At 46.3% G+C, this 15,293-nt stretch overlaps 1 protein-coding gene across 2 annotated transcripts; it reads left to right on the top strand.

Annotated features, from left to right (window-relative positions):
• Positions 1-964: 964 nt before the first annotated feature.
• dzank1 (double zinc ribbon and ankyrin repeat domains 1) lies at positions 965-15,280 on the top strand. Of its 2 annotated transcripts, none has more exons than XM_015362533.2 (21): positions 965-1,156; positions 2,501-2,646; positions 3,146-3,299; positions 3,973-4,165; positions 4,373-4,457; positions 5,010-5,134; positions 5,529-5,611; positions 5,854-5,971; positions 6,561-6,674; positions 7,113-7,205; positions 7,805-7,927; positions 8,348-8,503; positions 8,933-9,164; positions 9,266-9,369; positions 10,670-10,744; positions 11,085-11,184; positions 11,366-11,454; positions 11,686-11,766; positions 12,850-12,977; positions 13,171-13,245; positions 14,190-15,280. In XM_015362533.2, exons 2-21 carry the CDS (start codon positions 2,538-2,540, stop codon positions 14,353-14,355), a joined length of 2,403 nt encoding a protein of 800 aa, XP_015218019.2. In that variant the 5' UTR covers positions 965-1,156; positions 2,501-2,537; the 3' UTR covers positions 14,356-15,280. The 2 variants fall into 2 exon arrangements, with proteins under 2 accessions (XP_015218019.2, XP_069036085.1); XM_069179984.1 differs by having other exon boundaries at positions 977-1,035.
• The last annotated feature ends 13 nt before the right edge of the window (positions 15,281-15,293 follow it).

Raw genomic sequence — 15,293 nt, 5'->3', positions numbered from 1 at the left:
GACCAAAACGTGAAGTTAAAAAGCCTATACCGCGTAGGAAATCTTTCAAATATTTTTTTATTTTATGTTGAAGTGCACGAGAAATTAAGACTATTTAAACACCCAGACATAATTTAATTGTAATACAATTGTATATACGTGATGTACTTTACGTTTGTAAAACAGATACATGAGATGCATTTTTAGAATATATGTTTTTAAATTGATCTTTAGGTTTAATCGGCTTAATTAGTGATTTAAAGATGATATTTGTGTTATTAGTCTCAAGAATAGGTTTCAATAGCCAGCAGCCAGATCACCCTGCAACTCACAACTGGAAACCCACTGAAGCTCAGCAGGTGTGAGCCTGGTCAGTACCTCCTGGAAGAGGTGTTAGTGGTGCCAACAGGGGGCGCTCACCCTGTGGTCTATGTGGGTCCTAATGCCCCAGTATAGTGACAGGGACACTATACTGTAAACAGGTGCCGTCCTTCGGATGAGACGTAAAACCGAGGTCCTGACTCTCTGTAGTCATTAAAAATCCCAGGGCGTTTCTAGAAAAGAGTAGGGGTGTAACCCTGGCGTCCTGGCCAAATTTCCAATTGGCCTTTACCAATCATGGCCTCCTAATAATCCCCATCTATGAATTGGTTTCATTACTCTGCTCTCCTCCCCACTGATAGCTGGTGTGTGGGGAGCGTTCTGGCGCACTATGGCTGCAGTCGCATCATCCAGGTGGGGGAGGGAACTCCCCATTACCTGTAAACAGCTTTGAGTGGAGTGTCCAGAAAAGCGCTATATAAGTGTAAGCAATTATTATTATAGGTTTCCACTCCATGTGAATGCAGCTTTTACATTAGGTGTCCGAGCTTTGCTGTTTTAGCAGCCATTGGTCCGCTGGTTGCTAGGGGCCAAGCTGTCCTCCAATGGGATTCTGAGCTGCGCTGTTGTGTTGGTTACCGTAGCGTAGCTGGTTGCACGCAATTCTGGTGCGGAGCGCGACTGCACAGTCCGGTCATTGATTGATTGTATATGTGCAGATATTAAATTAAATAGGTACAATTTATTTTTTCTTGGGATTTTAAAATATACATCATCGCAGTTCGTGCGGGGGACGAATGGAAAGATCGTGAAATCACCTTAAATCCATATCCAGGATTTGTTTCGCCTTCAGCTGGTAATTGGAATAAGAATGCACACTTGTCGTGTTTTTTGTACGCTTAAAATTGATCGGAAACTGATTCAGAGGTAGCCCGACAGTTTTCCAATTACAGTTCTTTTTAAATAGCCTTAAGATCAGAAAAAGAGGTCTTTAATTGCGTGTCCCGTTGTGTGACGTTGAGTGAAGTCCTGACTGCTTGTTCATTTGTTCATGACAGATTCCAGCGCTGTGTGTAAGAGCAGGGCTGTAACCCTCAGGTTCGGGCTAAGTTCCGCTCTGGGTCTTCACAGTCTCACAACCCTCACGCTCTCATTAATTCGGTAGCTGAACTCAGTGAGGGGCGTGATGGGTCTCTTCCTGTGTTGAACGATCCTTTTGGACCCTTTGTGTAGCAAGATGTTGTTTTCTGTACTGATACTGGTTCCAGTGGATTATTATTATTGTTGTTCTTATTGTTATTACACAGAGCGATCTAGACCTGAGTAACTTGTGAGTAGTTTTCAATCATACATGGTAAATATCTGCCTCCTTCATGCTGCCTTGAGTGTGCCGGTCATATAAATGAATTGCATTAAATCATAGGTTTGGAACGTTTTGGTTCAAATGGTTTATTTAAAAAGAAAGGACAAAACAGCCAATCGCTTTGATCAGCAGGTAGAATATCCTACAGCTGCTGTATCTGCCCTCAGGAGCCCCACACTGCATGTGCATGTAAAGGACTGCTCAATGCGTGGTCCGAGAGTGTTGTGTAATGCAGCCCAGGGTTAGATCCTGGCTCAAGACACCAGGCCGGAGGGGTGCAGGCTGGGCTGGCGCTCCAGGTTGTGACTCCAGGCTGTGACCCCCACCCTGTGGGGGCTGCAGGATGGAGGTCAACATTCCGGCTTCACTGTCCGGATGAGCTTTTCCTCTCTCCGGCTGTCCTCTGGGATGCAGACACAGCTTCCTGCTGCGCTGGCTGCAGGGCGTGTTCTGTCTAGTTCTGATCCTGGGCAGGATACCCAGGCACAGCTAGTGGAGAGGTTCGGGTTCGGGGTTTGGAGGGGGTGTCTGGGTTTCTGTGGAGAGAGTTGTGTTTTTCTGGAGCAGGACAAGAGCAGTTCATGCCTGGGATCTGGTTCAGCACCTCTACTGGCCTGGGAAAAGGGGTACTAGCCTTGCTCTCACCAGAAGCAGTTTTCCGAAAATGAGAGAATGGATCCTTCTGCATGGAAAATAGACGAAAAACCAGACCTGCCCTGTAGTCATGAGTGATCACAAATGAGACGCTGTATTATAGACATATACTGTTCTGCGTCACTGTCTGCTGAGTGCATGAAAACTATGCATCTATATTTGACTGGACTTCTACTTTTCCAGGCTCAGTTCGACAGAGCTGTCGTTTTCTTGAGTGAACATGACGGCAGGCTCGATCGTGGCACCTCAGATCATTCCCATCAGAATTCCCCTGCCTGGCAAGGCCAAGCACCAGATAGACACCAACACACCCGTGGAGATCAAGTCAGGTAAGAGCCAGGAGCACCAGGTCCAAAGTCTTCATCGTGGAACCATCGACGTCCTGCCGGGGAGCTGCTGTGTTTTCTGGGATTTTGCTTGTCTTGCTGAACATCCTCCAGCATGTTATTCAAGTCACTGGAAATGCCAGAGGCTGCAGTGATGTCCTGATAATGTTGTGCAATTTTTTTCTCAGGTAGATAATAATGCTGTACCTTGTAGAAACTGACCTTTATATAAGGATATCCTCCACATGTCAGTCGGTCACTCTCCCACTAAAACAAACCAATCAGTTTCAAAACGAATTGATCCAATTCAATGGAACTTCCTCAGCTGGAGTTGCAGGCCGTGTGCAGAGGCAGTGCTGGCCAGCAGACCTGTAACTCTCTGCAGGGAAGGGATGGCAAATGGGATTCAGGGTTTTCTCTACGCGACGAGGGGAATATGAGGGACTAGGCTGGTGTGTCAAATTTGAGTGGCTGACGAGGTTACAGCACGTCTCCTTCACAGACACCCCAGACGTCAGTATTTTCTTCACCCTGGACGGCAGTAAACCGGAGGTGCTGAAGAAGCCGGGGTTTGGAGAGAGCAGCACACTGCGATACCGGGGGCCCGTAGCCTTACCTGAGGGGAAGGTAACGGTGAAAGCACTCGCTGTTAGCAGGTGGGTCGCAAAGGAAGGTCCAGGGTGCTTCTGGCCCCCTCCCACCGAACCAGGAAGTTTGGTTTAGAAATCCTGATTCAGAGAGAAAAGAGGAAATAGCGCCACCTACTGGTTGACACCTCCAGTAACAGCTTGATCCTGATACCTCCCATCCTAGCACTGACCTGGCCTTGCCCTGCTTATATCCCGGGAGATAATGATGTTAGAAAACAAAGGAGGATCAGCTGTTAACTAGCAGCCTGAAAGTGGTTGATTGCAACAAGCAAGGACTGGGCATTAGTCAAAGAAGTTAGCAAAGGTGCAGGAGGCTCAATGTGGACACCCTGATTTGAAGTTTCCAGCTTCTGTAGAGTGCAGTTAGAATGTACCTGTGTCACTGAGGTGTCCAGAGCCTTCAGACACTCTTACACTCTCTCTGCAGCAGCTGTTTGCAATTTAAATACCAGCCTTCTGAAGGCTAACATGTAAAACTTTGCTTTGCTGCTTTCAGATTTTTAGTTAAGTGCTGAATTTGACAAAGTTTTGTGTTTCCAAGTAGAATATTTTTGTTATGTCTTGTGTGTGCAGTTTGTTTCAGGGGCATCTGATCACCGTGGTGTCACCAAGAAGCTGAGCTTCCTCAGCCCTGCACGTACAGCGGTGCTGATGACGGCGTGTTCTCGTTGTGTTTCAGGGATGGCAGGGAGAGTGCAGTCGTCACCAAGTTCTTCCTGGTAGAGTATCTTCCTCCTCCTGATGACCCAGCCTTACTTGAAGATGATAAAGACAACTTTCTTGAAGAGTACACCCAGGACACGGCCCGCGACACTGCCTGGGACACGACCCGAGACACTGCCCGCGACACAGCCCGGGACACTGCCCGCAAGGCAAGCGAAGTCTCACCCGTCACAACTCGCTCCAGCGAGGCTCTTAGACACAGACCTGCTGATGCTGCTGATGCTCGAGTGTGCTCAGAGTGAAGTTCTCTGGTCCTGGCAGGGTGAATCAGTGAGACCAGGGCTCAGGTCTTTGTTGCTGCTGCAGTGCACAGCCGTGCTGGTCTCACCACACTCTCAATGCCTTTCCACCTGCAGGAATCCCTGGAAGGAAGCGCTTTCTTTCCGGGCGGGAGAAGAGCAGCAGGCAGCGCCTGGGAGGAGACGGCACAGAAGCTCCAAGGTGTGTTTGAGGTTTCAGGCAGAGTGGACGAAAAGCTGCTGTGCCTCCCGGAGAGACTGCTTCAAGATGCTTAAGAACCTGGTCACAATCACTCTTGAAGGAGGCCATGTCCACTAATCCTTGTTCCTCTCTGGACAGATCAATCGGCAGACAGATACACAGGTGGACAGATCAGTGGGCAGACAGATACACAGGTGGACAGATCAGCGGGTGGACAGACACACACACACACTACAGGACTTGTCACAGTGATCTGTATCACAAATCCACTGATCTAAACAGCAATTTTAAAGCCTGTGTTTGCAACAGACATGCTAATTAAGAAGATTGTTGTGGGGTTGGCATGCATTTTTACATAGCCAGAAAGCCATTCATCTGTAGTCGTTTCCAGATTTACATTGAATGTGTGAGCGTTACAGTGCAGCACTAAGACTCAGACTCGGCATATTGTCAGTCTTGTAGCACCCAGGCTGTGATGACACATGTTGTGATGGATTTCCAGTGAACTCTTTGATCTGCTCTTCAGCTGACTCATCCTTCAATGTCTCTCAGCTGTAAAGATCCAGGGCCGCCTCTCCCACAAGCCTCCCAAGGGACCTCACTACCTGACCACTCGCCTGGGTCCCCTCTGGCCAGGCTCAGAGCCTGTCTCCGCCCTGTCCTCTCACCGGCTACAGGTACAGCAGGCACCATCTGGGTGGGACAGCAGTTGAAGCCTTTGTACCACTGGGTCCCCGGTTCAGACCTTCGCTGTGCCTCCCGTTTTGCTTTGTGTCACCTTGTGTGAAATTGTTCTCCTTGTGCTCCTTCAGCTGAGACATCAGACTGAGATCTTGTTGTTATTGGCTGTGCTGCAGGGGCTACTGATGTGTAACTCATGCCTATAGACTCTTTAATTTGATTTGGCAGACAGGTTCTAGTAAATGAATAGACACCGATCAAAATGGACTAACAAGGGGGTTCTGAACATCTGAGTGGTGGGTGGGTTGAAGGTCTGGTGTGGCCTCCTGCTGTCTGAAGTGATAGCTGTCACCTCGGGGCAGCCAGAAGTATCTTCTCCTGTCGTTTCAGGCAGAGGAATCTGTAGACAATCCCCGGAAAAGTCTGACTAGCACCCAGATGTCCCGAATCCAAAGAGAAACAGACTTCCTTAGGTGAGAGCGCTGCATCTGGAGTTGTGCTGTAAATCCCTCCTCTGTGTGTTTACTCGTGTCTGGGCCCTGGGGCTGGTGACTTTAACTTGTTGGTCTTTCAACTCAAATGATGGGCCAGTTGGACATCCCAGTCAGGATAGTTTTGGGATTTTCAGCAGCCAGATAATAGCTGCCTGTTTACTGTGGTGTTCTCCAGCACTGCCCCAGTGACACAACGGTACTGTCCACTGGTATCCCTGTAGGTGTGCCCAGTGCCTTTCTCCTCGCCCATCGGACCCCTTTGCCCGTTTCTGCCTGCAGTGCGGCGCCCCTGTGCCCCCAGTGCCGGGCCAACGACTGCCCCCCCCAGAAGGAGGACAGGTACTGTGGGGATGACTCAGGAACACTGAAGCACCACTGGGGCTGAACCTCATCAGTGCTGTGTGGCTTCTAGAGGGTCAGAGAACCCTGAACCAGGACCTGTCCTGTAGCCGCATGGTCATTTTGTTAGGTTATTAAGCAGTTCGAAGTTTTGCCCTCTATGTTTTATTCCTCTGCCTGTCGAGTAGGGTTTTCTGTGGAAATTCCTATAAATAAGAATTGTGAGAAACTACCCTTTATGAATACCAATACAAGGAGTGTTTTTGACAAGCATACTATTGGTTCTGTCAGCTTTGGGGCAGATAGGGCCCCCTTGTGACCTGCTAGACTCCTGCCGGGCTGCAGTGATGTCAGTGCTCCACCAGGTGTTGCTGGAACACCTGTAGGGAGGATTGTGTCAGGTGCTGTAGGCTGTAGGCTCTGTAGGCGGGTGACTGGGTGTCTAGTTCTCTCCCAAAATAATAAAAAAAGATAATTGTATATTATAAAAATAAACATGAATAGCCAGTGTCACAGGGACCTGTTACAGTAATTGTATATTGCGCTCAGTTACAGTGTTAGTCTGGTCTCACTTGTCTTTTTTCCACAGATGGTGATGTGTGTCCACTGCAAAACAATGGTGCCCTTGAACACCTCCACCTGCGTCATCTGTGAGGCTCCTCTGGCCCCGCAGCTGCAGGCCCAGGCCGGCGTCAGGCTCCAGGTGCAGCTAGGGGGAGGCGCTGTTGTTGTGGTTACGCTCTGGCCTGACAGCTACTGAAATCTCTGACAGGGTTCGGGTGGCTGTCAATAGCAGTGGAATTTGAAACTTAATTTCTTTCTACATGTCTCATGCTACCCCAGAGCAAACAGACAGGGACATTTTCTGTGATCTTGTGTATCCCAAATATCTACAGCAGTTACTGTGTTCATTTTCATTGTATGAACAGAACAGAATGCAGATACGTATGCTGTAGTACACATAGTTTCATTGTAAGGGGTTGTGCTTCAGGAAGGATGTTATTTGTTTCTAATAGAGAAAGAAAGTTCCTTCTTTGCCAACTCATGAAATGTTGAACAGTGCTTTTGTGCTTGCTGACTTAAGAGGAAATACTAGCCTGTTGACCTTGAGCCTGTCTTCTGCTGTCCCCTGCTGTTTTAGGACAAGCTCATATGTCAGGTGTGTGGGACAGGCAACCCAGTGCACATCAGTCACTGCGTCACCTGTGAGACCAAGCTGCCTGAATCTCTGAATGTAAGTGACTGAACAGACCCAGGTTACATAGAGCTCTGAACATCATAGTGCTCAGTGTAAGAGATGAAGGTTACACACAGCTCTGAACATCACAGTGCTCAGTGTAAGAGATTAAGAGGCCCAGGTTACACATGGCTCTGAACATCACTGTGCTCAGTGTAAGAGATGAAGGTTACACACAGCTCTGAACATCATAGTGCTCAGTGTAAGAGATGAAGGTTACACACAGCTCTGAACATCACAGTGCTCAGTGTAAGAGATGAAGCGGCCTAGGTTACACACAGCTCTGAACATCACAGTGCTCAGTGTAAGAGATAAAGCGGCCTAGGTTACACAGAGCTCTGAACATCACTCTCCTCAGTGTAAGAGATGAAGCGGCCCAGGTTACACACAGCTCTGAACATCACTGTGCTCAATGTAAGAGACGAAGATGTCCAGGTTACACAGAGCTCTAAATATCACAGTGCTCATTTCTGACTTGTTCTATGGAGTAACACACAGTGTTGCAGAAATGTACCGTCCTGCTTGCCCGCGGATGTCTTCAGCTGTTTAAAGTGTTAAACACACTGGTCTGACTGCATGCCTTGTTCAATGTGTAGGCTGTCTTTGGCGGGCAGAGTGCAACACCTGTGCCCATTTCTGATGGCAAGATGCTCTCCTGCTCCAAATGTGGGAGAGTCAACACATCAGATGCCCGTTTCTGTGACTGGTGTGGCGCCAAGGTGGGCAACCTTCATCTGTACTTAAACCAGAAAGCCCCCATTTGTCGTTTTTTTGGTTCATGTTTCTGTCAGGTAAGATGTACGGTGTAGGTTCTACATGTAAGAACCTTCTGTTTTGATTTCTGCACTTTGATTTTGTTATTACTGAAGACAGGAAATTGTTATTGTCATTTAAAATGTAATTTTTGGGGGGGCTGCACAGACCGATTTCATTTATTCTTTTCAATTGCATGCATTTTTAGAACCTTGTCGCTGGAGGACAGCCTTCATTAACATAAATGTGCAGGTTCTGCTCTCTGAGAGATTGCCATACTGCATGTGCTGCTCTCTGAAAAGATAACTGTGGCTCACCAGCCTGTGAAATCAGCCCCTTCCTTTAAGAGCCTGTCCTGTTGACGTGTCTGTCTCTTTGGTCACCAGCCTGCGCAGCCAGTGAGCTACGTGACCTGTTCTCGGTGTGGGGCAAGCAGTCACCCCTATGCCAACTTCTGTGGCTCCTGTGGGGTGTACCTGGAGGCCCCCCCCAGACCAGACTCTCGCGCCAGCATGTCCTGGTCAGCTCTAGACCCAGACCAGGTCTGTCCGTGTGTTCAGACAGGCTTATGTGTGCCTGAAATACAGCAGATTCCCAAGAGCATTTAGTAATATTTCCCAGTGTATTTTAAATTACTATTTGCTGTGTAATGTTGCAGTAGGTGATAATACTTTCAATTCCAATAATTATTATTCCAGAGGTGGAAAAATAATCCCAATGTAATTATACATGGAGTAATGTGTGACTTCATTGTTAGTTCCCATTGAATATGTCTAGTCAGCTGGGTGCATGAAATTATCTATATTTGTTTAGGATTTTTTGTATTGTTTAATCATGAAATGCTGCTTTTGAAGGGCTTTGTCTGCTTTTCAATTTATTTAAAATGTTTTTCAATTTCATAACACACCTGTGCCCACCTCTGCTCATGTGTGCCCACCTTTGCCCACCTGTGCTCACCCATGTCCTCGCAGATCCGCTCAATGCAGGCGCAGGACGCCACCTGGCAGCCCCTCTCCCTGTCCCTGGCACAGTCCTGGGCAGAGCAGACCCAGAGAGTGGACCGGCAGACCCAGACAGTCGGGCTGTTCTACCCGTCCAGCACCGAGCTGCAGAAGAAGGAGCAGCAGGTGGCCCAGCAGCTGGAGAAGCAGGAGCAGATGAGGGACCGCAAACCCTTGCTCACGGCCGTCAGCCCCGGCAGAGGTAGAGCTGGTGCTGGTCAGGGGCTCGGGCTCAGGGTCAGACACGCTGACCCCCGACACGAGGCCACGTCTTACTGACTCAGCTCTCCTCTGCCCCTTCAGGGTACTGGAGGAAACAGCTGGATCACATCTGCGCCCACCTCCGGAGCTACACGCAGAACAACACCGAATTCCGAGCCCTGATCGGCGAGCCCCGGATGGGGAAGGTACATTTATTTGATTAATTGGTTAGTTTATAATCTTGTAAGAAGGTTAAGTCAGATCTGAGTGTGATTTTACAAAATCTTGATTCAGATACATGTGCTAAAGCAAACAGATAGATACTTTATTGAACCCGTGAGGGAAATTGCAGAACTAAGCAGCACTAAGATGAAACAGTGGATTCTATCTGACATCTAAAGGAGATACAAGATCCAGATTATCCAGATCAACAAGAGTCCAATGATCACTCTCACATACAAGATGGAATCAGTACATAGTATTACAGTGTTTTGCTCAAAAGTAGTAAGACACTTTCTATAGTGTCTCATTTTGAATTGAAATTACAAAATGATGTATATATATATTTTTATCTTAATATTATACTCAGATCTTAATGCTTATACTTAATGCTTAATACTTTCAAGGTGAAGAATAAGTGACAGCAAAACTGGAGAAAAAAGTAAACTATGTTGATTGGATACATATTCAGATCTGTGAAGTGTATGGTGGAAGCACCTGTGGCTGCATTTACAGCTTACTGTAATTTTGGGTAACTCTCCACTAGCAAATGGACAAGCACTTGGTGCAATCCCTGCACATTCTTCTCGAGAGATTTGCTCAAGATCTCTCAGGTTGCTTTGGGAGTTTTCAGGTGATCCCACAGAGTCTCGGTAGGATTCAAGTCAGAACTTTGACTTGGACACTCCAGGACACTGCACTCCAGTGTAGCATTAGGCTTGTGCTTTGGATCGCTGTCCTACTAAAAAGTGTTTTTTTTTGTCAGTTTTAGATCCAAAGCAGATTTTCCTCTAAGATTTGCCAGTACTCTGCTCCATGTATGTTCCTATCAGACTTCCCAGTGTCTGCTGGTGAGAAGCAGAAGTGTAACATACTCCTGCCATTGCCATACTGGACAGGGATTAAGGTCTCTTTCAAGTTTTACTGAAGCAGTAAAGAAGCATTTTTAATTTTTAACACGACACAAATATCATGAGCTGTCATCTTGCCTGCTGACATCAGCCTGCTGCAGATCTTGAAATCTGTAACACCTGAAATGGATCGAATTCTTGTGCAATGGAAGCCTCATCTATTTTTCAACTTTGACTGAATACTGATCCTCAGTAAGCGGTTGTGCAGTTTGTTAGGATCGGTGTTTTTTAAGTTCTTTTTACTTTAGTATTTCTCAAGGGTTGTGTTCTTGCATGATGTTTCTAGGATATGTTATTGTTTGTATAGAAAGAGGTTAACTCTTTTTATATTGATGGCTGAAGTTTTCCCACAAAATTCAATTCTGATAATTCACAGATGATCTCAGCTGTTATACAGGAAGACAACTACGAAGTCAGTCTGAGAATCAATTTCGTTCTGGCAGGAGACAAGGTCTGTAAATCAGGTTTCATCCTATTAGCACTAATACTGTCAATAGAATTACTGGTATTGCACACAAAGTAGTGTAGATTAGGGTTTTTAAATCCTAGCCATGCACTATCAGATAATAAGGTATTGTAGTTGTCTAGCTGCGTTTTCAATTAAATAATCTGTTTAGAACTCATTTGGAATGAGAGGCAGTAGAGACGGGGATCTGGCTGGAAACCCCAGAAAGTTGTAAAATGCAGTACAATTTAACACATTTGTATTTGAATGTGCGTCAGCCAAACGGTCTGGCTGTGAGACGGGAGACGGGAGACTGGTACTCATGTCGCTCCTTCCCTCCTGCCAGCACGGCCTCACAGGCAATCCGTTCAGGCCGTCCGGGAACAACCTGCTGAGCAGCGTGACGGAGGGGAGGAGCAGCCTGTCGGGCAGCCAGGCCAGCCTAGGTGAGGAGATGTTTCTGCTCGGGGTGTTCAGGACGTGAGGCACTGAACTGACATTAGTTGGCTTGTGTTAGCTTGGGTCACTGGGGTCTCAAGCGACCTCATTTGAAATCTTTGTGATGTCTGTGTGCTCCGTACGCAGGATGGACAAATGTCTGTAAGTCTGTTTTCTGCGTGTTTGCAGGAAGTGAAAACAATGTCCTGTTTGCTGCAGTTCCCAAGAAATCCAAAAAGAAGAAAAGAAAGCCCTTGGAGACGCAGGACAGTGTACCAGTAAGTTGTTTTCGCAAGGCATGTTGGCTACAAACCTGCTGAATATAGGCGAGGGGCTGTAATAACTTTACATTCTCCCTTTGCTTCCTAAACCTAGAACAGAAAGCAAGTTGGAGAACTGTGTCATTCCCTTACCCACCTCACAGCCTGTGTGTCTCTCATGCATTGCCTCCATTGGGACAACAGGGGGGTGGTTTGGGGTCTGAGTCTTGTCTCCTTGTCTCCTCGCAGTCCCGGGACAGGCAGCTGCTGCAGGAGCTGGGGCCCCAGGGGAGAGGCCGGATTTCCGTGGTGCAGCAGCTACTGGATGAGGTGAGAGTGAGAGGCCGCGTGCTAGCATGCCCCCTGTGTCAAAGCAGACCTGCAGCAGCGTACTGTCCACTCCTGCCTCACAGGGGCTCCTGCCCATTGTAGCTTGCGTGTTTCTGGGCAGGAGAAAGATGTTTTTGCTATATTTTGAGATCTTAAAAATGATTTTCCTTGTGAAAGACTTACCGTGGTTGGTATAGATTGTATCCTGCTTTACTATCCTCTCTAGGCTTTATAATAATAATAATAATAATAATAATAATAATAATAATAATAATAAACTTTATTTGATATAGCGCCTTTAAAGGTGGCTTCTCAAAGCGCTTTACAACAACAAGGATGACAACAACCATAAATAAGAAGAATACACAAAATAAAACACAATTACAATATATAGAGGAGACCGTGATGGTGGTACTAAGAAAAGCAGAGGGGTGAAGAATGGAACCAGTTAAGTAAAGGCTTTTCTGAAGAAGAGGGTTTTGAGTCTGGATTTGAAGTAGCTTAGAGAAAGTGACTCTCTGATATTCTTGGGCAGAGAGTTCCAGAGCTTGGGGGCATAACAGGTGAAGGCCCTGTCACCCATACAATGTAGACGGGCTTGGGGGACAGTAAGGAGAGCAGAATTAGAAGAGCGAAGGTTGCGAGGTGGGGAGTAGGGCGATAAAAGTTCAGACAGGTACTTAGGTGCCAAGCCATGCAGAGCCTCATAGGTGAGCATGAGGATTTTAAAGTCTACACGGAATTTGACCAGAAGCCAGTGCAAGGACTCCAGGATAGGAGTAATGTGAACACTTGCACTAGACCTGGTCAGGATTCTGGCTGCTGAATTTTGGACATACTGCAGTTTGTTCAGAGTAGATTTAGATACCCCATGGTGCTCTCTGTTCTCGAGGCAGAATCAAAGGGCAGAGCTGTGCTTCGTCTGCCTGAGAGCAGAGGTTTCTGGGACGTTCCTAAGGCTGTAATGCTTGAGGCCTGGGCTTCTCAGGAAGCATGTCCACGACAGGATGGAGGTGTCCTCAGAGCACTGCCCACAGCCTGCAGGTCAGACCTGTGCAGAAACCTCATGTCTTTTCCTTGTAGGGCGCTGACCCGAACCATCTGAACAGCGACGGGCGTCCAGCTCTCACTGTGGCTGTGCTGGGTGGGCACCATGAGGCTATCCCTGTGCTGGTTCACAAAGGAGCCGACATTGACCAGCAGTCGGGACCGTGAGTAACTCTTAATGTTAAGGCAGTTAAGGCTCTATTCTATTTTAAGTGATGCCCATTAACGTACTGAAAAGGGGATAATTATCATCGCTCTGCTGAGCCTGTGACACCCAGATCTGTGGTGCAAATAATCTACAGAAGCCGTTATGGACTATTTTCACATTGTGTGTCACTGTTGTCTTCTGCTACACAGGGTGAACAACACAGCCCTGCACGAGGTGGCTGCTCTGGGGAACCAGGGGCTGCAGTGCGCCGAGACACTGCTGGGGTGAGAACCGCCTGTCTGGCTCGTCTGTGTCCTTCCAGAGCCGAAGTCGAGTTCAGTGAGAACCTTGTACTGCCTGTAGAACGCTTTCGAGAAGTGCCTTTTGCAGGGATTATCCAGCTTGCAAGTAAAAACTAAGCAGCATCAGTAACAGAGTAGGTTGTTTCGTGTCTGTAGTAGAGCACAGTGAGATTAAGGGAAAACCCACCACTTAAACTCACTGCAATACTGCAGTACACTCATACTCATGTTCGGAAGGCGGGAGTAAATTGAAAATAAAGATTCCCTTATTTCTTATTGGGAAAATTCCACCCCGTTCTGAACCGAAGACAAGTTCATTCAAAAACCACCCTAAATATATAATATCATACAGAGCGTTATAGGAACCTTATTGAACAATGCAGTTCTACTCAAAAAAGCCAACTATAGCTGTAAAATAATTGACATCATATTTACATTTTTCATTCTTTCGTAATAGACCGCTATCGAAGCGATCGGCTAGAACGATGTGCATACCGTTGTCGATTATCACGCTAAAGAATCTTTTCTCTTCCTTAGGGCCCATAATGAACAGCAACTACAAAACAAACACTTTGAAAATGAGAGCATAAGCTTTCGCTGGTATCGTAAAACAAAGCACTGCTCCCTCACGGCGTCCTCAACCACAATGCCTTGCGCCCGCTCAGAAACAAGCAGCTGTTCGTTGGCGCTGAATTCGCATGAGATTCTTGGCCAAAATCGGTTACTTTCGAACTTCAAAATTCAGATTAGCAAAATGTTGTTCTTGTAACGAATTACAAGTTATCAATTCTTCATGTTTGGATTTGTGAAAATTCGGATACCAAACGTTCTTATACCAGGGTATGAGTGTATTCAAGAGAAAGGCCACTGTCTGGGTCTTGCTGGTTTGCATGTGATCAGACTGCGGCTGTTTGTGTGTCTTTCAGATGTAACGCCAGCATCAGGAAGAAGAACGACAAGGGTCTGACGGTTTATGACTTGGCTGTGAAGTCGGGCTGCAATCCACTCATTTCGTTGTTTGCTGCCAAAATGGGCCAGGGCCTGGTGGACAAACTGTCCAAGCCCAGGACCGTTAGTTTAGATGCATTTTAACAACAGGCACCAAGGCCCACATACACATACATCTGCTTCCTACGGTCCTCTACTGAGAGGCCTGTTTCTGTTAAGTGGAATTTCACAATGTCAGATTATGGGAGTGTATTTTTTTTTTGTTTAAATCAAACCAATTTATGGACTCTTTTCTATTGCGTGTGCTAGGATTTGTCTTGGTTGGCAATCCATCCACCAGTGCAGTAGGCAAATGAATTACAGTGAAGTAATTTCAATCACAATGAAAGAGTGTTTTCTTAACGGATTCTGACAGACGTAGGCCAAAATAAGGTTCTTAAGAAGATAAGACCATTTGGCCTATCTGGTAGTCAGTAGTTTATTGATCCCAGGATCTCATCTATCTGTTTCTTGAAAGAAGCCAGTGTATCAGCTTCAACAACATTTTGAATACTTGTATCAGGTCCCATCTTAGTCTTCGCTGCTTTGTTCCCTCAGTGATATTAATACAGGACATTTGCCTTGAGCCCCAGAATGTTTCTGGTTGCTGTTCTCTGGGCTGATTCCAGAACAGCAATATCTTTTTTGTCAAGTGGTGACCAAAATTGTGCACAGTATTCTGAAGAAGGAATCCTTACTGGCGTATATACTGTAAAACTACATAACATCCCGTAATTTGAATTATACACCGTTGATAGCCCTTATAGCCTAACATTTTGTTTGGCTTTAGCTTTCTGCTTATTGTTAATGTTCAACTATTATTAATGGTAAGAACAAAGGATTGATAAGGGGTTGTGAGTTTTACACATGAAAATTCACTTAAGATAAATCTTACTTCAGAACAGCCTTTTGTGTTTTTGATCTATTGCATCATCAGCTGTGTGTGTGGATAAATCATAATACTATAAATTACACTTGTCACCTTTATGCCTCTGAAATACAAACTTTTTAGATCAATCATTTTAAAATATTTCTTGCTTCAT

This window comes from Lepisosteus oculatus, chromosome 17, assembly GCF_040954835.1.
Source record: "Lepisosteus oculatus isolate fLepOcu1 chromosome 17, fLepOcu1.hap2, whole genome shotgun sequence".
Lineage (NCBI taxonomy): Eukaryota > Metazoa > Chordata > Actinopteri > Semionotiformes > Lepisosteidae > Lepisosteus > Lepisosteus oculatus.
Note: the sequence above shows the minus strand (reverse complement) of the source record. Positions and strands in the feature narration are given on the sequence as shown.

Excerpts from the sequence above, each read along its gene's own strand:
- dzank1 (XM_015362533.2), top strand. The coding sequence starts at position 2,538 with ATGACGGCAGGCTCGATCGTGGCACCTCAGATCATTCCCATCAGAATT. Across the intron at positions 2,647-3,145 it reads ACCCGTGGAGATCAAGTCAG|ACACCCCAGACGTCAGTATT; the intron begins GTAAGAGCCAGG and ends TCTCCTTCACAG. Across the intron at positions 9,165-9,265 it reads GGCCGTCAGCCCCGGCAGAG|GGTACTGGAGGAAACAGCTG; the intron begins GTAGAGCTGGTG and ends CTGCCCCTTCAG.